This window comes from Bipolaris zeicola (genome assembly GCF_000523435.1).
Source record: "Bipolaris zeicola 26-R-13 unplaced genomic scaffold scaffold_128, whole genome shotgun sequence".
Taxonomy (NCBI): domain Eukaryota; kingdom Fungi; phylum Ascomycota; class Dothideomycetes; order Pleosporales; family Pleosporaceae; genus Bipolaris; species Bipolaris zeicola.
This window is the reverse complement of record NW_006912177.1, coordinates 42596-63167: the sequence shown is the minus strand read 5'-3', so window position 1 is coordinate 63167 and position 20572 is coordinate 42596. Positions and strand designations below refer to the sequence as shown.

The following is a 20572-nucleotide window of genomic DNA, read 5'->3' as shown; positions in this document are numbered from 1 at the left end:
CAACACACGGTCGGTGTTGAAGCTTTGTCGCATACTGGAGCGCATCTATAGGCGCATATCAGGCAAGGTGAAACATGGTGCTCTCAAAGTCAGAATGCGGTGGTTAAACAAGGAATGGAAGATGAGGGGGATAGTAAGGTTTCGGAGGTCAGAGAGAAATCGCACGCTCGTAGGTTGACGGCAGCACACTCGGCTTGAACAAGTAGTATGCAAGCATCGTCTTATAAATCTTGGCTCTGGCAGTGGGATCTTGTTGTGAGTGTTGTTGCAGGGGTATAAGAGAAAGAATATGTGTGTACGTGTGAGGGAGTGAGAGAGGCGGTTTGCATGTTTGCGTCTGTGCGCAAGCCAAGTCGCAGGTTCTCGCGCGGAAAGAAGGAGCGACTGTCAAGTCGAAGCACGCCATGCCATGATGCATGAGTAAAACCTGCTAGTAAGCGCACGGACGTGAAGATGGAATGCGCCGGCTGCCTTTAGCAGTGGCAGCCAGCGTCTTGTAATGCTGTCGAATGCTGGGACACAGCCTGCAGTGGCACATGGCCTGGCAGTGACATGGCAGCCTCCGTCGTTTCTGCCAATCTGTCTGCGCTGGGCTGTGGCTGCGGCGTGGGTGAAAAAAGCTGGGGGGTGCGCGTGGTATTGTGGGCACAGGCATAGGCAGGCTATGCTGAAAAGAATCGAGGCGAGGCCCGATTGTGTGCGATGCCGCTCAGCCTACCCGAAGCCGCTCATTCGGCGCGACACGGAGGCAGTAGGAAAGGCCCTTGACCTTGCCCTTGCCTTTTGACCTCGCCATCGCCATCGCCATTGCCATCGCCATCGCCATCGCCAGTGCCGTCGCCAGTGCCGTCGCCCGCGCGTTCCGAGGCTGACTGAGTGATTGTGTTCGGGAGAGAGTCGAGGGTCAAGGGGAGGGGCCCCAGGAGCGCCAGAGGCCCCAACCAGGAGCGTTAGACGGACAGAGTTTGATGTTGTCCAGCAACGCGCTCGTGCGACGTTTTAGGGCTGGGATGAGGCTCGATGGGCAAGGACAGCGACGGGGAAGCGAGGCCCAGCGACTGGGGGGGCCCACGGTGGAAAGGGCTGCCGGCGCTGTTTCTGCAATGGGTTGGCCGGGCGCTGCAGGGATGGGACCAATCACGGCCGAGATGAGACAAGCTGGAACGGCAGGTGCCACCAGGCCGCCGGCGTGCCCTCAAGCTTCGCCCAGCCCACTCCCACTTGGCCTCGACGCTTAACCCACAACCGCGACGCTCGACTCTCGAACCCACCTCCTCCACAACCCCGTACATCCGATGCCGCTCGCCTGAACATCCATGGGACTCCTCCATCCGTCACCAACTGCTGCTGGACCAGTATAGCCCCCCGATCGAGCATGTGGGAGGCCGACTCGTGGCCTGCCGCCTCTCGTCTCCTGGACAGTCGCGCGCCCGATGCCACGACGCCCTATGTAAGCCCTCTGCTGTCCGCCGCGACACGCCTCGACCAACGCGACTAACTGCCACGCCTAGCACTGTCCCTCGTACAAACTGCCTGCCCATGGTACCATTGAGATTTCGCCCGGCAACACAATCGTCCTCGCCGAAAGCGCCCTCTTCCGTCCCCTTTGCTCCAACACGCCCGGCAACTCCAACTCCATCGAAGATGGCACCGGCGGCGTCACCAGCATCGCCGATATGCGCGACCCCTTCCACGCCTCCATCACCCCTCAGGCCTATGCCACGGGCGCTGCCACCGTTATCGCTTGGATGCTCGTAATCATGCTCATCATCACGCCGCGCACCTTCTTCGTCGGCAATGCCTCTGGACGGTCAGGCCTCATGGGACGCCGCGGCATGATTAGCGGTGCTTCAGGAGGAGGTTCCATCATCGGCGTGGGCAGCCGCCCATGGCTGCAAAAGGCCGCAGCCCTGACTGTCGCCATTTCGCTTACCCTCGCCACTGCCGACACATTCAAGATTGCCGAGCGCCAGTACGAGGACGGTTTCATCGATGCCATGGAGCTGCGTGACCAGGTCGTCGCCGGCATGGAAATCAAAGTTTCGCGTGTTGTTTCCGACATATTCCTATGGCTTGCCCAAGTGCAGACGCTCATTCGCCTGTTTCCACGCCACAAAGAAAAGGTCATCATCAAATGGGTCGGTTTCGCCCTTATCCTCCTCGACATCTTATTCAGCTGCCTCAACAGCTTTGGTCCCTACGAGAATTCTCGCCGCCCCGCACATTTCGACACTGCCATTCCCGCCCTGAGTTACCTGTTCCAACTATCGCTAAGCATGCTCTATGCCGCCTGGGTCATGTACTACGCTATTACCAAGAGACGATATGCTTTTTACCACTCGATGATGTGGAACATGAGCGTCATCGCACTTGTATCCATTATTGCTATCCTAACACCAGTCGTTTTCTTCATTACCGATATCGCAAACTACACCATTGCCGGATGGGGAGACTACTTTCGCTGGGTGGGGGCTGCCGCTGCTAGTGTTATTGTTTGGGAATGGGTTGAAAGAATTGAAGCTCTGGAAAGAGAAGAGAGAAAAGATGGAATTTTGGGAAGAGAAATTTACGATGGAGACGACATGCTGGACAACAGTCCATCCGATCACAGCTGGCCATCGAAGCGCAAACATCAGCAATCAGAAAAATCCAACCAACAAAACGGCCACCGAGGAGACAACAAAGGTGCAAGTGGGGGTTTTGGTGTTTTTACATCAGCTCATGCCGCTCGTTTCAACACCTTTGCACAGAAATTTGGACGAAAGATGACGGAATCGCCACGAGCAGAAGCACGCAAAAGACGCACTATTCACATTCCTGCCCCACCTCCGGTTGCGCGACGCTCAGCATCTACAACACGCGCAGACCGTAGCTCGCGCTCCTACGTCCGGGTACATACTCCACCTCCAGTACCCGTCATCTCTTCGCCCGTTAGCAGGACAGACACTACCAGCGCCGACTCAACAGTTTATACGGTACGCTATCATCCTATCAGTGACACACCACCACTACCCCACCCTGCACCCGCAGACCGCCGGATAGCAGATTACGAGGCGCAACAACAACCACAACCACAACCACAACCACAACCGCAACCACAAGAACAAAAACCGCTACCAAGTCAACCAGCCGACCTGGAAGATCCCGAAAAGGGTGCCGAAATTGAAGAAGCCAGTATCACTGCCAACAAAGGCAAGTGGCAGTGGCAGGCACTCGGCAATGCCTTCCGCAGGAATGGAAAGACACCACCTCGGGAGCTGCAAAGAGGCCAGGTGATTGAGCCACTTGGAGTTGACGATGTGGCTGCAAACATACCACCACGCACCTACAACGGACTAGCTCTGGGAGATCGACTCGGCACGTTTGCCGCACAGCAAAGCGAGAAGCTAAGGTCCAGAAAGAAGAATGGGTCGCAACAGGACATGCAGCTACCTGTGACGATTATCCCTGCACAACCTCGTGGACAGACTTGGTCTCCAGACATTATCCGTCAGCAACAACAAGAAGCTCAGCAAGAGGAAGCGTTTACCAGCGCAGGCACCCAGCTTGGACGGCCAGCGACAACCGCAGACATAGAAGCGACTGATTCGAGTGAAATTGCGCATCTCTCGACGTCATCACCACATTCTCAACACAATCCTCGGATTCGATTCTCGCCAGGAATCCTGCATGAGCAGCAGCAACAGCAGCAGAGCAGTGGTGGCACCCTAGGAATGCAGGTACGACAGCCATTGTCTACACCGGCGACGGGGTTGGCACAAGATGAAAGCACATCGGTTGTTGACTTTAGCGTGCCTCGGCAGCCCAGCCGGACGGACCATGAAAGGTAGCCGTGAAGAAGAGATGTGGTGTGTTGTATGTTTGTGTTTATATTTGTCATGTTGATAGCACGTATATACCCCCTTATGTTGGATTGGCGTATTTTGGAGGACGAGTAGTGGTTGGGTGATACCACGCAGCATTGGCATAGGACGGCGCAGTGGGAACTTCAAAAAAGGAATCATTTGGTGTTTGTTATGGGGATTGGATACCCGCCGACTGTGAGGTCAGGCTCTTTTTCTTTATTTATTTTGGAGGAATGGCGCATTGTTATATATTGTAGGTTGTGTATGTGCAACTAGTGTTGTTGTTGTTGTTGTTGTTGTTGGATGAGCGGCTAAAAGGCACGCCACTTGCAATACAAAGACTTTTTTCACCAGTGCAGACGTGTCATATTGGCAATGGATGAATGAGTGGATGGGTGAATAATGAAGCAAAGGCGGGGGCCAAGAGAGGGCGATAAGGCTGGGGGGGGTTCGGTAGAGCTTGGGCCGGGGTGGGTGGTGGAGGCGTCGTGGGTTCCTTGCAAGGCCGCATCATAGCTCCATGTTATCATGGCGCGTGGGCGGCTGCAGCTACTGCATAGAAACTAAACTGCGACCCAGCAGCCTCCGCCTCATATCGACCGCGCGCAGCCTGACGGAAGACAGTCGCCCAGCGCCTCTTCCTCTGACCCATCATGTCTCTCTTTGGCGACGATGACAGCAACACGCCGCCGCGCCCAGGACAATCGTCGTCGCTCTTCGATGACGATCCCAAGCCCGCGGGCAGGCCGGGCAACAGCTTGTTTGCAGACGACCTCGGTGACAACGACTCGCCCTGGGCATTCCCCACGCCCAAGAAAGCTGGCCGCGAGGCGCTCGTGAGGTCGCTGCTCCCGCCCACAGACGTGCCCGACTCGTATATTGATGCATTCGACGCCCTGCTCGACGCCGGCCATGGCCACGGCAACGGCGTCAGTCCTGAGGGTGTGAAGCAGTTGCTGGTAAACAGTGGCATTCCCACCCACGCCCAATCCAAGATTCTCGAGATTGTGCTGCCCGCCGGTGGAAGCGCCGAGCTGGGGAGAAACGAGTTCAATGTTGTCTTTGCCTTGATTGGGCTGGCCCAGGAGCACGAGGACATCACCCTCGACAGCGTCGACGAGAGAAAACGGAGTGAGTGTTAGCAGGAATCGTCGCCGTGCATACGCCTGCAGCCCACCAGTACTGACCCAGTGCCAGATCTCCCCGTACCCACTGTATCCCTTCCTCAATCCGCAAAGGCCCGCGACTCGTCGCCTGCTCCCGCTCCTGCCTCTGCATCGACCTCTGCATCCACTGCTCCTCCTCCACCACCACCGCAGGACCCCCATCCCCCAACCCCTCTAGCTCCTCAGCGCCAGCCGACCCAGCAACAACAATCGCCTGCTGCAAACAAGTCAAGTGCGCCCATGCGCAAGCAATCTTTCGGAGACCCGGAGGCGGATCCGTGGGGCAGCCCTGACCTGCACAGAGGCCATAGCCACGCCAACTACACCACTATACAACACCAGACCAACGGCTCCAGCATTCACACCAGAGGCCGCACCACCAGCCAGTTCACCACCCACTCGACCACCGAGTCGGCAAATCCCCAACCTGTCCAGCCCAGCTCTTTGGGCAGCGAAGGTGGTTGGGGAGGATACAATGGTGGTGCAAACCAACCCTATGCTGCCCCGACTATGGGAGATGGAGGCTTTGGCGCTCCTACGCATCGAGAAGGCGCATCTAATGCGCCACCGGAGCTGGGTACGTCAATTGGTCGATTGCCCGGCGCGTCTGGAAACGACGAAGTAATCACCATCACTGCCCTCTCGGAGAAAGAGGGCGTCTTCATGTTCCAGCACCGCAACTATGAAGTGGCCAGCTCGCGGCGCACAACAAAGGTCGTCCGTCGATACAGCGATTTCGTCTGGTTATTAGACTGCTTGCACAAGCGGTATCCGTTCCGACAATTGCCATTGTTGCCCCCAAAGAGGGTTGGCAGTAAGTTGTCTCCCTTCCCATTGTCTTCATGAATATTGAGAGTTCTTAGTCAACGGCAACCCAATAGCCGCCGATGCCACCTTCCTCGAGAAGCGAAGAAAGGGTCTGGCACGATTCACAAACGCCCTTGTGCGCCATCCGGTCCTCAACCAAGAACAATTGGTTGTCATGTTCCTGACTGTGCCTACGGTAGGTTAAACTAGCACCAACATGATCTAGATTGTACTGACGAGAAGCAGGAACTTGCGGTATGGCGTAAGCAAGCCAATCTCTCTGTACAGGAAGAGTTCACCGGCAAACCCCTTCCTCCGGATCTCGAAGATTCCCTACCAAAGACTCTGCCTGAACTCTTCGACACGGTTAGGTCAGGCGTACGACGTAGCGCTGAATCTTACATTGCGCTTTGCAGCATGATGGAACGCCTCTGCCGCCGAAATGAAGGCATAGCAGCCGAGCACCTGCGCGTCTCTTCGGCACTCAGCGGCCTGACAGAAGCAAGTCACGACACATATGCTGTGGATACCAACGACGTACCCTTACTGAACGAAGGTCTAAACGCTACAGCACGGCATCTCGATTCGAGTAAACAGCTACTCGAAGACGAAGCAAGAGGCTGGGAAGAAGGCGTCTTGGAAGACCTCAAGCGCCAAAGAGACACCCTCGTCAGCGTAAGAGACATGTTTGACCGACGAGACAAGTACGCCAAAGACAACATTCCCCAACTGGAACGCCGAATCGTTAGCAATGAGGCCAAACTCAACAATATCCGCAACAAACCCGACGCCAAGCCCGGCGAGGCGGAAAAGGTCGAAGAGGCCATTTTCAAGGTTTGTTATTTTCCTCTCTCTCTCCTTATCACATCTAAAGTTTGTTGTAAGTACGAAAAAGGGCTAACTTTGATGTTTAGGACAAGGAATCTATTGTCCAACAACACGCCCGCGGCGTCTTCATCCGCGAATGCATCCGCGACGAACTCCTCTTCTTCCAGAAATCCCAGTACCACATTAGTCGTCTCCACCAGGAGTGGGCGCAGGAACGAGTCAAGTATGCTGAACTCCAGGCGGATAACTGGCGTGCGCTTAGTGAAGAGGTGGAGGATATGCCTTCGGCTGAGTAGAGTCCATAAAAAAGGGCTCCTCACTTTTTCCTGTCTGTCTGGCTGTTGTTGTTGTTTGTCTAGTAAGAGAAGCATGTCAAGTTGGGTGAATACAGCTGGGTGAAATGGGATACACGAGATATATGAGACAGAGAATGAGGTACAAGGATGAACGGTTGTCTTTTTTTTTGCCTTTTTGCTTTTATAGGGAGGAGTGTTGTCTGTGAAGCAAGTAATGAGGACAGCGAGCGAGAGTGAGATGGAGGCGAGGGGGTTTACACGTGTACTTGAACTTGTTTGATACCACGATGAAAGAGAAAGAGAAGGGGGAATTAGGACCCACGTTTCCTATGCTACGGTTTCTCTCTCTCTCTCTCTGTCTCTCTGTTTTCTCGCAAATTTGTACATGGTTTCTCTCTCTCTTTTTTTCTTTCTTTGTTATATATGCATATATGTCATCTCTCTCCAGTACCAACTAGTACGTAGTTAGTTCGCTTTCCCACTCTCTCCATATTGGTCATTTGCATTTTTTTTCTTTCGGAATGGCATAATTCAGGTCCTTTGTCTACTTATCTTGTCAGTGGGTATAAATTGGATTGTGTGTCCGCTTGGGTGTGTTTGAATGGACTAGATGTGTTATAAGGCCGTTCTTGTCTTGTTAGTTGTACTAGCACAACAAGTTCAAAGAGTAAAGCTTGCGGATTGAGCATTTGGATTGTCGGTTATGCAAAGAACCGGAGAGCACATGCATGCAAGGAAGAAACATGTCCGACACAGCACACACAGAGAGAGAGGGAGAGGGAGAGAGAGAAAGTCAAAACATCAAGTTTCCATTGTCAGAAACCGCCGTTTCGTCGCCTTCCCTCGACACACACATAGCAAGTAAAAAAAAGCTATCATTTTCAGCTCTTGTTTCCTATCTTGCCTCGCGTCCCCCCCATGCTAAATCCATCCACCCCTCTTCTTCTTTTTTCCCGTAGTTGCAAGTGAAAAAGAAAAGAAAAGATCCGGGGGTCCCGAGGTGGCCATTTCGTATCGTCAAGTAATCATCTCGTCAAGTTTGTGCGCCGCCCCTACTCCGGTTCGATTTCCGTTTGAATAAAGGGTAAGGGAATTTATCGGTGCTGTAAGTCTGTTAGCCTCTTTGCCTCCTTCCATGCGCAAACAACCTCGTAGTAGACACGATCGTTCGTCTGCCAGGCTGTTGTAAGAGCGTAGTGAAAATAGAAACGTACCTTGACAAAGCCAATGTCGGCGCTCTTCTCACGGAAGCACTGACGGCAGATGTTGAGGCCGTACTTGCGGATCAGACCAGCAGGGTGCGTGCAAACGCGGCTGTTGAGTACTGTGTTAGCCTTTGCCTATAAAGTAACGCCTTTTCCTTATTTTCCTGCAACGTCCAATCGCCCGTTTTCCTGCGCTGCCCCTGCGCCCATCATGGTACGCAAAAGGCCCGCCTTCCCTATTCCTCCACATGGACTAGAATGGGTATGTATGTAGACATGGATGCGGACGGAGGTATATAAAGAGGGGGCGACGTACCACTCGCGAGAGCCCTTGCCGTAGGTCCTAGGGCGGGAGTACCAGACCGACTCGTGAGACATGATGTGTGGTTGAAGGGCGGGTTGGGCGGGTAAGTCCTGGTGTGCTGCCTGAAATCAGTCTTTTGTTCTTGCGCACAGATTGACTGCTTTTACGGCGTCGGATATGGGGCTGCAACTCACAGTATTGACGATTGTCGGCGGTGTTAGACGGGCTTGCTGTAGGCTTGACGAAGTTCCTCGATGGGCGGTCGATGCCGATAATTCGCGTATTGTGTGTGATGGCCCGTGCGAGGCGCTAACGCTGGCGCACAGGTTTCCATTGCGTTCGTTGGGGTGTGCCAAGAGATTGCTGGATTCTGTTCCCCATCTCCCCCAACATGTCCTATGGAGAAGCTTAATGAGCATGCGGTGAGGTACAAAAGCTCCCTGTGCATTGAGAGTCGTTGCACAGACTTGCTTGGTCATTAAATTCATGTTAGGTAGAGGTGAAGTAGAAACAACGTCGCAGATGATGAATTCACAAAAGGCCGCCAGTCCCAGACCCGTACCATACTACCCATCGTGATAACGCCGAAGCGCCTTGCTGTAATCGTGGCCTTGGTATGTAAGAAGAAGAGCGGAGCTCCGAAACCTGCTTCACAATCATAAAGTAAACAACTAAATCCAGGCATCTCGCCCATATCAAAACACTCAGTCGCCGAGAATACTCTCTTCGCCATCCCTCTCTGCCGCATCGTCACCATTCTCCTCCGCATCCTGTACACCATTTGTCTGCTCCTCATCGCCATCGGCCATTTCCTCGTCCTCAATCTCGTCTCCGGGTACTTCATTCTCAGCGTCTTGTTCTTCGTCTTCATCGCTGTCCACTTCAACAACCTCTTTGCTTTTGGCTGGCTTGGCAGTGTCCTTAGTTGCCTTTGTACCCTTCTTGGTCACTTTGCGTTGCTTGACTGCGTCGAGATGATTTACAACCTCCCTCCATGTAGGCGTGAGCTTTGTCTTGTTACGCTCTAGACGCTTGCGCACTGTGCCTGAACCGTCGCCATCAAGTGCACCAACAAGCACAGCATGTACGATGCGCCCACCGAACGCATCGAGCGATTGCTCAGCCAGAATGGCACGCACTTGCTTGTCGGATACTGCGCCCTCGTCCGCAGCATCATCTTCGTCACTTTCCGGTTCGTCGTCAGGGTCGATTGGGTCATCGTCAACATCTGGTTCCTCAAGACGCTTGTTGGTAAGTTTGGCCAGGTGGTTTTCCCATGCCGTAAGAATCTGCAAGATGAGCTTTGTTGTGTTGCTGTCGATGTCTCGGCATAGAGCCTCCCAATCGTCATTGGCGTTATTTGATGCGCGGCCTTGTGTCTTTTTAGGCGTCCTTGTCGCCTTGCCCTTTTTGACCCGTAGTGTACAGAACATGGTGTAAATGTCTAACAGGAGATTCGCTGCGTCGAGTCGTACTTCATCTGTGCCTTTCCGGCTCTCCACAATCCTCATCAAGGTCGTGACACAAGTGTCCCTCCTTTCCACAAGCGCCATGAGCTCGTCGTCAGGTATGCTGGTGCCTTCTTCAACGTGTGTGGTACACTCCCGGCATTTCCACATAAAATACATGAGCATAATAGACATTGCGTGACGGACAAGAGTATCGTCTGCCTCTTCAATCTCTGCATCCAGCTCCTCAACTGGAACACCTCGCTCAAGGATTTGCAACACTGAGTCAATTGGCGGTGTGTCCAACGCCGCCTTCTTGCCTCTGCCTTTTGGCTTTGCAGGAGCAACAATATGGTCCAGCACAGAAGCATCTGAAACAGTCACCAGTTGTGCCATCTTTAGTACGACGTTGGAAACGCCGCGGAGAACATTTTGATCCAAGTTGCCTCGTGTAGAAAAGTCCTTGCCTCTACGAAGGGCATCAAATGTGTTGATCAGGTCATCCCAGAGTGCTTGCACCTTGAGATCAACCGTCTCTCTGAGTTCCTCGCTGCCCTGTGCATGTAGAATGGATCCGATAGCTTCACCAAGCACACGCTCGTTGTGATGAGTAAGGAATTGCTTGTTGATGTCGTCAAGTAACGCAGTAAGGGCTGCATTTTGCCGGAGTTCCTCAAAGACATCCAGATTCAGCTCACGCTCCAATCGGAGACATAGCGCAGCAGCCTCGGGAAGAGCCCCGAATTTCTTCAAAAGTTGAGGGATAAGTAATGATAGTCGTCGAGCCATATCTGCTTGGTCCTCTTGCTCGCTTTCACGTTGCGTCTTGGTCTTCTTCTTGTCCTTGGATACCTCTGCAAGGCGCTGAAGCCGGATGCGTACTACTGAGTTGAGAATGTCCAAGAGAACAGTCTCGTGTTTCTCCTCGAGCTGGCAGGTTTGGCGAAGCATGATTTCTGGATCCTCACTGTCTCCTTGAACAGTCTGGGAATGGTCGTAGAGGAGGTAACCAGCCAAAACCTCCCATGACCGAATCTCCGGAATGGCATCGTAGAGAGCTTGAGCAGCGAGCGAAACGCGCGATTCCACACCAGCAGCAATCAACCCCAGCTCCGTACCAGGAGACATGCGCTGGATTTGCGAGGGCAGCTCAATTTCGTCTTCGTCGTATGAGAGCAACTGATCAACTAAACACTTGAGCTTGAGCCACTCGAGTCGTGGGTTGTGATATTCTTCCTCTTCTTCGTCAGGTGGAGCCAATGCTTCATTTAACGCTTCTTCGCCTCCCATATCTTCTACGGTCGCTTCATATGCAGCATTAACATTCTCGGCGAAAAAGCCAGCCACAGACTTGCGAACCTTTGCATCAGAGTCGAAGATGAGCTTGCCAACCGAATCAATATCATCGGGCTCAAGGAAGCCGGCCTCACGAAGGATGTCGAGTAAGTCGACTGCCGCAGCACGCACGTTGATTTCCGCATCGTGAGTAGCCATTTCGACAATACGTGGTCGGAAGCGCTCGGTAAACGTCTTCAAGCCGGCCAGCTTGCTCTCATCCCGGAACAAGCGTGCAAGTTGGTGCAGCACTTCGATTCGTGTGGATGGATTTGGATCTGAAAGCACCCAACCCAGATAGCGGAGTTTGGTGCCGTCAAAAAACTTGTCGGGATATGCGATGATCCAATCTGCCAGCGCTACCACGCTATCGACTCTGATTTTAGGATCGACGTCCCGGTAACGATGAACGTAGACGGCAGCGAACCAGTCATCCAACTGGCCCCCGACATATTCTAGCTTCTGATTGTACTCGTCGATTTCCTTTTCCGCTGCAGCCACACGTTCTTTGTTCACTCTTGACTTTTTGGCTTCTGCTTCGCTCTGGCGGACGCGCTTAGCCGTATTCTCGACCAGGTCTGCCGCAACTTGTGCCAGGGCGGTTGTGATGGCTAGCGAGGCGACTGTGCTTGTATGCCGGAATGGACGATTACCGGTGGAGGACATGGCGCCCAGCCAGACGGAAATGTTTTCTAAAATCTCCACGCTCTCGTACATGAGGCCTGATTCTGCAATGGTTTGTATGAGGGTCATAAAGAAGCCTTGCAGCGCGTTTCTGAAGGCATTGCCACCGCCATCTTTTGCCTTTGCAATTAGAGGGTATTCAGTAACCTCGTACTGGTTCTTGTTAGTATGCACCGGGCTGCATGAAGCCGTCTGGACCCACCTGCTGGAATTCCTCTTGAATCTCGGCTACGCGATTGGGCGCGTTATCAGGGTCGCCTATGTCGTCCTCGTTTATCCGCAAATCGCAGCCTGAAGCTTGGAAGACTAGATTTACGATTTCGGCCACAGCTTTGGCCTCATGTTCATTGAACCGGGCTATCCACTGAGCGGTCACGTCTTCGAGCCGGTCTCCGCTAGCGAACACGTCGGCTATGGCGCGTTAGCTTGTGCAGACTCCATGCCGCGCCTGCAAACATACCGTATAGGCCTTCGGTCTCCTCTGGCAGGGTGCTCTTGCGTACAGGCGCTTTTCGGGGTCGTTTGGCAAGCTTCTTTGTCGCGTTGCTGGCGGGACGGATGGCCAGACCGAGGCTGTCGCCATTGGTCTTTGGCTTCTTAGCTGCTGGCTTACGGGCAGCAGCTTTGGTCTTCCTCTTGCGCCTGCGCTCCTTGATTTCCTCATCATCCGGCTCGTCCTCAGTGCTCTGGTCTGACTCTTGTTCGGAAGAGTCGCTCGCGTCTACTGCATTGTCATTGTCGTTGCCGCGCTTCCGCTTGGTGGTGGTGGTTGGGCTCGCGCCTGGCGCGAACCTGTCTGGTTTTCTGGATACGCGTCCAGACTTGCGCCGCGTGGCAGTAGATTCGACCTGGTCGACCCCTGAGGGCGATGCCGGCGCGCTCATGGTGGTCGCGCGCGTGAGTATATGGTGCGAGGAAAAGTGGCGTTGCAGTCGAGGAATGTGGCGCGACAATTGCGGTCGATGGGGTGGAGGCGGGGACAGCAATGGGAGACGCGTTGTATAGTCCGAGCACTTTTAGTCCCAGGTTCAGCGCACGTGCATGACGCTGCACCAGCGTCGACTACTATTCGCTTGCACGCTGTATAGACGCCTTTGACTGATCATTGTATTCGTTCTCTACAGATGCCATCAAGGCGTCATGGCTGCTTTGGTTTCTCTAGAGCAAACGACCGCCTTGCACCAAGTTTGATTGTTGTCCGGGGTTACCGACTGTGTGTCCTGCAAAGACATGGCCGGACAGTACGTAGGACATGCTTGCAGATTTTCATAGTCCATCGTCTTTTGGATAGATTACACTACCGACGATTGAGTGCAAAGTTGCAGCCCTGTCTATCAAATGATTCGCACCACATTTCAATATACAGTTGTAAGCCTGCAGCTGCGTGCATAAGCAGTGCAGTCAACGTGCCGGAGGTACCGTTTGTTATCGATACGTCACTTACGGAAGCGCTTCGGACGTAGGTGCAGCTACAGCTCCGTAACCTTCACTCTCATCACGCCCGCCCAATGTCAGCCAATTCAAGCGCGCTGAAACGGAAGCACTCGGGCAAGACCATCAAGGAGCTCTTCATCACCCACTCCAAGCCAAACCTTGCCTCGGCAGCTCCGTTATCGCCCACAAGCAAGCGCACACGACGAGACAGTTCGCCCATAGAGAGCACAGAGGTTGCCACTCCGCCCTCTTTGATAAGCAGTATGGATGCGGCCGATATGTACAGCTTTCCCAGCAAGAAGGCAGGCATATCTAGTAATGCAAATGTCGTTCACATCGCCTCGAGCCCTGAGAACAGCCCTGCGAAGACGAGCGGCCAACGCAATGGAACGCGCAAGGCAGCACCCAACTTGCATGGCAATAGCGGCCCCAAGCGACTGGTGGTGAAGAATTTCAAGCCGATTAGAAAGGTGGACCCCCGTGCTTTTCTGGACCAGACATGGCAGAAGGTCGAAAAGGCCCTTGACACCATCTTTGACCAAGGCGACATTGACTTTAGTCTGGAGGAGCTGTACCGCGGCGTAGAAAATGTCTGTCGACAGGACATGGCCAGGGACATCAAAGAACGTCTAACCACCAAGTGCCGAGATTACGTGCGAGGCAGTTTAGAGGCAAAGGTAAAAGACAACCTGGGTAAAACTAGTGTTGATGTACTGCGGACGACGCTACATGCTTGGGCACTATGGAACAATCAGATGGTAAGTCGGGCACACAGGAATCCATGCCACCAAACTGACAGACTGCAGAAATACCTAGATTGGATCTTTTGCTACCTCGACCGAGCCTACCTCCTCCCACGTCACGAATCCCTTCGCGACATCTGCATTAGCCTTTTCCGCTCAATCGTCTTTGAAAATGACAAACTAAACCCTCGCATTGTTGATGGTGCCTGCGATCTGGTAGCAACTGATCGGACGGGCGGCGATCTGGACAGCGAGATGTTCTCCAAGACAGTCAATATGTTCCACGACATGCAAGTCTACACACGGCACTTTGAGCCGCGCTTGATGGAACTCAGTCAGGAATACATAGTGAAATGGGCAGACACGGAGAGTGCAGAGAAGTCCTTGCCCGAGTATGTGCGCAATTCGAGGGCGCTCATGGACCGTGAGATGAAGAGGGTAGAGATGTTTAGCCTTCCAAACACAACCAAGCGAGAGCTTCTTACGCTGCTGGAAGATCATTTAATCACGAAGAAAGAGTCTAGATTGACTAATCAAGACGAACTTGCTGACCTCCTGGAAACTAATGCTGTCCAAGATCTCGAGTTGCTATACACACTTCTCGAACGCCGAAAAATGGGCGCACGCCTACGGCCAGGTTTTACAAAGTGGATAGAAGACGAAGGCACAGCTATCGTCTTCAATGAAAAGGAACAAGAGAACATGGTCGTACAACTGCTGTCATTGAAGCGTCAGTTAGATGCCATTTGGAAAACCTCGTTCCATCGAGACGAAGAGCTGGGTCACGGGCTGCGCGAGGCTTTTGACAAGTTCATGAACAAGACAAAGAAGACGAACGCAAGCTGGGGCACAGACAACTCCAAGACGGGCGAGATGATTGCCAAGTACGTCGACATGTTATTGAGAGGAGGTGCCAAGGCGATACCAACACAGTTGAGCCGGAAGTCAGAGAAGCCTGTTGAAGTTGAGCCTGAGGATGACAAGGAAGACCATGTGTTTGATGAAGACACTGAAGTCAACAACCAACTCGACCAGGTTCTCGATCTGTTTCGCTTCTTACATGGCAAGGCTGTTTTTGAGGCCTTTTACAAGAAAGACCTAGCACGACGATTGTTGATGGGCAGAAGCGCTAGTGCGGATGCTGAGAGAAGCATGTTATCAAGACTCAAGATTGGTGAGTTTTCCTCGATAGCAACTTTCATTTGACCTGCATACTAACTCACTATAGAATGTGGTGCTGGCTTCACTGCCAATCTTGAACAAATGTTCCGAGACATCGAACTGTCCCGCGAAGAAATGAGTTCATACAAGAACATTAGCGAGGAACGTAACGAAAAACTCGATCTCGATCTGAACGTAAACATCCTTTCTGCGTCCGCCTGGCCCACCTACCCCACTGTACCCGTCATCCTACCGCCAGAGGTCCAATCTGCTATGAACAAATTCGAAGCGCACTACAAGATCAAACACACTGGCCGCAAGCTTGAGTTCAAGCACGCACTGGCGCATTGTCAAATCAAGGCCAGATTCCCCAAAGGCCTCAAGGAACTGGTAGTCTCGTCATTCCAGGCCATTGTACTATTGCTGTTCAATGGCCGAGGGGATGACGAGCACATTGATTACGAATATCTCAAGCAAGCCACAGGACTACGTGAGTCATACAGCATGATGTTTTAATAGCACGACTAACGATCAGTAGCCCCTGCCGAGCTTAATCGTACATTGCAATCTCTCGCTTGTGCCAAAGTGCGGCCTCTAACGAAGCATCCAAAGGGCCGCGAGATTAGCGAGAGTGATACGTTCACTATCAACTCTTCTTTTACAGATCCCAAGTACCGCATCAAAGTCAACACTGTTCAGCTCAAGGAAACTGCGGCTGAAAACAAGGAAACCCACGAACGTGTTGCTGCGGATCGAAACTATGAGACGCAAGCCGCCATTGTGCGCATCTTGAAGGCAAGAAAGAGAATCAGTCACGCCGAACTAGTCAGTGAGACTATCAAGGCTACAAGAAACAGGGGTACTTTAGAGGTTAGTGGTATCAAGAGGAACATTGATCGGTTGATTGAGAAGGAGTTCTTGGAGAGGGAGGACGATGGATTGTATGCCTACATTGCATAGAACACTTGTAGTATCAGCCAGTACACGAGGATTCTGAATGTTGGGGGGTTGGGTTGGGTTTCGGATCCGTTGTACGAATATGAGTTGTTTTGGGCATACCAAGTTTAGAGTAATCTTTGTTGAACCTGCAATTCGACCGGAAGGTTGGCTTGTTTTTAGCCAAGCGTAGATATTGTGGTCTCCTCTTCGTAATCTTTCTTTATCAATGTTTACGCCTTCGTCAACCGGGTAGCGAGCACTATTGTTGCACAAAGGGCAGTGCAGAAGGTGACTGCAAAGATGGGGAAGACGGGAAGAGGGTCAGGGCTAAAAGGGTCGAGGAATCCAAGAATCGACATAATTTCCCCAACACCACGCATGAACGACTATGGTCTAGGGAAGTGCCAATTTCTCAGCTGGATTGACCGCCAGTTGGTCGAGGACAAATGGGAGAACATTCCGAACCTACCTCGTTTCCGTTGAATTGTGATGTATCGGCCCTCGAGTCTTTGGGACAAGTAGCTTTCTTTTTCTCCATGACAGCCCATGGACATCATCCTCAGGTGCAACAAACCTTCTAGGCGCCTTCTAGGTGCATTCCCAACACCGGTTGCCCCACATAGGCGAGTAGAAGTAGATGCATCGGCAGCCCACCACTCGCTTCTGGCGAGTGACAAAGTCAAAGCGGAGGTACTCTCGCGGTCAAAACGCAGGAAAAGTAACTTGAGGCTAAGGTGACGATTTGGGTCCCAACGGCCTCTTCCGCGGAAACGAAGCTATCCAGCGGCCCGGTCGCCGTGCCTTCCTCGCCTGGTACATGGCTTCTACCCCACAATGCAGGTCAATCTCTCAACCATCGCCCTGTTTGATGCTTCAACTACACACTCGACACCATGCTTACACAGCGACCGACTCCCTGTCCATCTTTTCTTTTTCCATCCGGAAGCAGTCCAAAACAGTCGCCTTGAATTCACGCTTGTCATATTGCACGAACAACTCAACAGTCCGAGCTCGTTGCGGCGGTCAGTCGGCTCACGTAACGGGGATGCAGCTGTCAGTTCAGTTTCAGTTCTATCCAAACCTAGTCGAAGCCACGTGCAAGTCCTGGATACCTGGGCAGCTCAAGTCCTAGTAAGCAAGACACTGCAGTAACGGCTCTCTGTGAGAAACCAAGCTGATTTGCCTTCTCTCCTTCTTCTCTTCTATCCTTTCCATGCGGTGCTACAAGTAAAAACACCTTCTGTTCCAGAGTTGTGACGATCTTCCCGGTTAGCGAGCGAGCGACACCCCTGATGATTGCCTTTTCTTCCATGCGGACGATCCGGTGTATGTCTATTCTAGGCATCTCAACACTCTATTCGCTACCGTACCGCATAGCTTGCTTTGCCAACCACATGCAACGACTTCCATGCGCGGGAGGCCGCGGCAAACCCTAGACACTGACCGCTTGATGAACCATTTTTAGCGGGGAAGCCCACCATATCCACGTTCTAAGCGCATGCATTGCTGCGATTGGTCTGGTCGTTTCGCTGATAGATGGCATGTTCGGCGTTTGTAGAAGATTCTAGGGAGTATTCTACATCCGACAGAATCAAGAGCATGGCTGTGTAGGTATCCCAACGATGCGGAAATCACTGGAAATGAAGCGCTCATTTCTGTTTCTCTGTTATTCTCAACACGAGAATCTGGACCCTCTCATTTTTCATTCCTTCTTCTTGGTCTCGATATCGCCGATTACGTATCCCTCTATGGGATTATTCGGTCACTACAGACGCCATGACCTACCGGTCTTCCAGAGTTGTTTTTACAACACACTCGAGAGGCAGAATTTGATACGTATCATAGCCCCTTGGACGCATTAGCGAGTTCGCAAGATCGGCCTGGGTCTCTATTTTCAGATTGGAAACCTACGTTCCTTCTCTAGAGGCTTTAGTGTTTGATGTTACGTGTGACGGTGCCTATCAAGATTCTCCAGCTGTAGTATAGGGAATTTCACGTAAAGTGATATCCAACTGGATGGAAACCTCACCAGCTCAACTGTGCCTCTTCAGACCACACCTACGGCGACAATCTCCGTCTAATGCATCACAAGCGCTAGCTAATCTGCGCAGTTGTGCGTGTGTGTGTGCGCATGTGCACTTGCTAGATCCTATCGAGCTATGTACTCAACGATCGACGTGCCTGCAGAAACAGAGTCCGGTGTGAACGGAGCTTCTAACGTACAACAAAGCATGAGCAACACTGAAGCACCAATGCACGAGTTTCCATAAAAGAAAAGAAAAAGGGTTAGGAGAGAAGTGAGTATATGAAGCCACCTCGTCTTCTGATTCAAATCCCTCACCTACCAACGACAATCATTTCATCAACACTCATTTACAAATCACACACTCTCTTAATACAACCCGAGTTTCTTATAATATAATAGTACTTCCTTCCTCGCCTTAATCGACAGCTTTCCGTTCAAGATGCGTTTCACAACCATCGTTACGGTCTCGTCCTTTGCCCTTATGGGCAGCGCCGCTCCGGCCAAAGCCCCGGCCACGTCCTCGTCGGCCAGGCTGCCCCTCCCTAGCAGCGCGCCCAAGCTAAACGAGCTGAACAAATCCGTTTCCCCATCCGGTGTCGCCAAGTTGCCTGGTCCTTCTGGTCTACCTACTGTCGACTTCGAGGGCGGCGCGCCACTAAGGGTCCGCAAGCCGGACGACTTGTTCGACGGCATTCTCGACTACGGCAAGGGCGCGCTACAGAAGGAGAAGTCAAAGGATGACAAGAAGGATGACAAGAAGAAGGAAGATGACAAGAAGGAGGAGAAGCCCAAGAAGGAGGAGAAGCCCAAGGAAAACGACGAGGGTGACGACGATGACAACGACGACAAGTCTCCCCAGGGCGGCGAATCCGGCAATGGCGGTGAATCCCAGGAGGGAGGTGCAGGCGGCGAGTCCAACGCCGGTGGCGAGGGCCCTCAGGGTGGCGAAGGTCCTCAGGGTGGTGAAGGTCCTCAGGGCGGCGAGGGTCCTCAGGGCGGCGAAGGTCCTCAGGGCGGCGAGACTCCTTCTGGAGGCGAGGCTACCCAAGAGGGTGGAGAGGCCCCTCAGGAGGGAGGCGAGGCCCAAGAGGGTGCTCAGACTCCCTCTGGCGGTAGCCAGACCCCTTCTAACGGTGAGGCTCCCCAGCAGGGCGGTCAGTCCCAAGAGCACGGTAAGAACTCACTACATTCCCTAGTTCCAGATACGAATACTGACGAGAAATAGGTTCCCATTACAAGCGTCAAGCCGAGGAGTCTTCCAAGGGCCACAAGGGTGGCCACAAGGGCAACGACCATGGCTTCGACTACAAGATCTTCAACAAGCGCCAGAACCACGAGTCTTCCGAGGGTGGTGAGCACAAGGGCAAGGGCAACGACCATGGCTTCGACTACAAGATCTTCAACAAGCGCCAGAACCACGAGTCTTCCAAGGGCGGCAAGCACGACGACGGCTTCGACTATAAGATCTTCAACAAGCGCCAGCTCGAGGGCATCACTGACATTGTCAACCCCAAGAAGGAGGATTCCAAGAAAGATGAGTCTAAGAAGGAGGACTCCAAGAACGAGAGCCAGTCAGAGAATGCCGACCAAGATAACTCCACTAAAGAGAAGAGCCAAGCTACCGAGATCAAGGGAGCGTAAGTACAGCTTTTTTCTCATCTCGTCCCTTCTCCTCGTCATCCCTGCTACTCCCTTTACCCCACTCTTTGCTTACAACCCACTTACCCGCCTCGTCCTCATTTTGGTTTCGAGTAAACGCTTCCCATCCTCTCTTTCTTTTGATCTTCTTCTATCCTCATCCCCTCCTTTCTAATTGAGTTTGTCTATTTTCTCTGGGAGAAGAATACTAACACGCTTATGGGCGCTAGAACACTCAACTTTTGCAATAAGACAAGCGGTCACGGTGGTTGCGAAAAGGTTTGCGGTCTTGCCCAGGCTGAAGGCTTTTGCGAGCAGAACCAGAAGACTGGGTACGTTTCATCACCTTCCCACCCTTTCTAATATTTACTAATACGCCATGCAGTAAGTGGGGCTGTGAGTGCAGGGGTGGAATGAGCGAGGAGTCTGGCGACAACGACAACAAGGACAACAAAGACAAGGATAACCAGGACGGCAACAACGACAATGAGGACGACGAGTGAATCTAGCTTTCTGAGATTTCGTCTTCTTAATGTCTTGAATGAAGGAGTTTGAGCCTGAGGGATATAGATGGCGGGGTATTACTAGGGGAAGATTTTAGACGGTGGTTTGGAGCAGTAAAAAAAAGGAAACATTCATTTGGTGTAAACGTGCGGATATAGACTTTTTTTTTCTTTTTTAAGGGGGATTAGACTTTCGTTTCGTAATGACTA

General features: G+C 52.5%; 6 protein-coding genes across 6 annotated transcripts; 4 read left to right on the top strand and 2 right to left on the bottom strand.

The window, feature by feature from the left end:
* Positions 1-1375: 1375 nt before the first annotated feature.
* COCCADRAFT_6730 (uncharacterized protein) lies at positions 1376-3830 on the top strand (the record flags this gene model as incomplete). The annotated part of the gene is made up of 2 exons (XM_007716125.1): positions 1376-1450; positions 1512-3830. The coding sequence occupies 2 exons, from the start codon at positions 1376-1378 to the stop codon at positions 3828-3830; spliced, it is 2394 nt and encodes a 797-aa protein (XP_007714315.1).
* Positions 3831-4498: 668 nt separating this feature from the next.
* COCCADRAFT_27898 (uncharacterized protein) lies at positions 4499-6942 on the top strand (the record flags this gene model as incomplete). The annotated part of the gene is made up of 5 exons (XM_007716129.1): positions 4499-4976; positions 5043-5825; positions 5875-6014; positions 6065-6652; positions 6733-6942. The coding sequence occupies 5 exons, from the start codon at positions 4499-4501 to the stop codon at positions 6940-6942; spliced, it is 2199 nt and encodes a 732-aa protein (XP_007714319.1).
* Positions 6943-8036: 1094 nt separating this feature from the next.
* COCCADRAFT_6728 (uncharacterized protein) lies at positions 8037-8525 on the bottom strand (the record flags this gene model as incomplete). The annotated part of the gene is made up of 3 exons (XM_007716124.1): positions 8037-8045; positions 8157-8256; positions 8464-8525. The coding sequence occupies 3 exons, from the start codon at positions 8523-8525 to the stop codon at positions 8037-8039; spliced, it is 171 nt and encodes a 56-aa protein (XP_007714314.1).
* Positions 8526-9155: 630 nt separating this feature from the next.
* Positions 9156-12802, bottom strand: COCCADRAFT_101482 (uncharacterized protein; the record flags this gene model as incomplete). The annotated part of the gene is made up of 3 exons (XM_007716146.1): positions 9156-12071; positions 12121-12329; positions 12379-12802. The coding sequence occupies 3 exons, from the start codon at positions 12800-12802 to the stop codon at positions 9156-9158; spliced, it is 3549 nt and encodes a 1182-aa protein (XP_007714336.1).
* A 624-nt stretch (positions 12803-13426) lies between these two features.
* On the top strand, positions 13427-16216 carry COCCADRAFT_6726 (uncharacterized protein; the record flags this gene model as incomplete). The annotated part of the gene is made up of 4 exons (XM_007716123.1): positions 13427-14110; positions 14159-15269; positions 15324-15746; positions 15795-16216. 4 exons carry the CDS (start codon positions 13427-13429, stop codon positions 16214-16216), a joined length of 2640 nt encoding a protein of 879 aa, XP_007714313.1.
* A 2444-nt stretch (positions 16217-18660) lies between these two features.
* Positions 18661-20362, top strand: COCCADRAFT_27895 (uncharacterized protein; the record flags this gene model as incomplete). Its single annotated transcript, XM_007716128.1, has 4 exons — positions 18661-19393; positions 19447-19858; positions 20090-20191; positions 20245-20362. The coding sequence occupies 4 exons, from the start codon at positions 18661-18663 to the stop codon at positions 20360-20362; spliced, it is 1365 nt and encodes a 454-aa protein (XP_007714318.1).
* Positions 20363-20572: the final 210 nt, after the last annotated feature.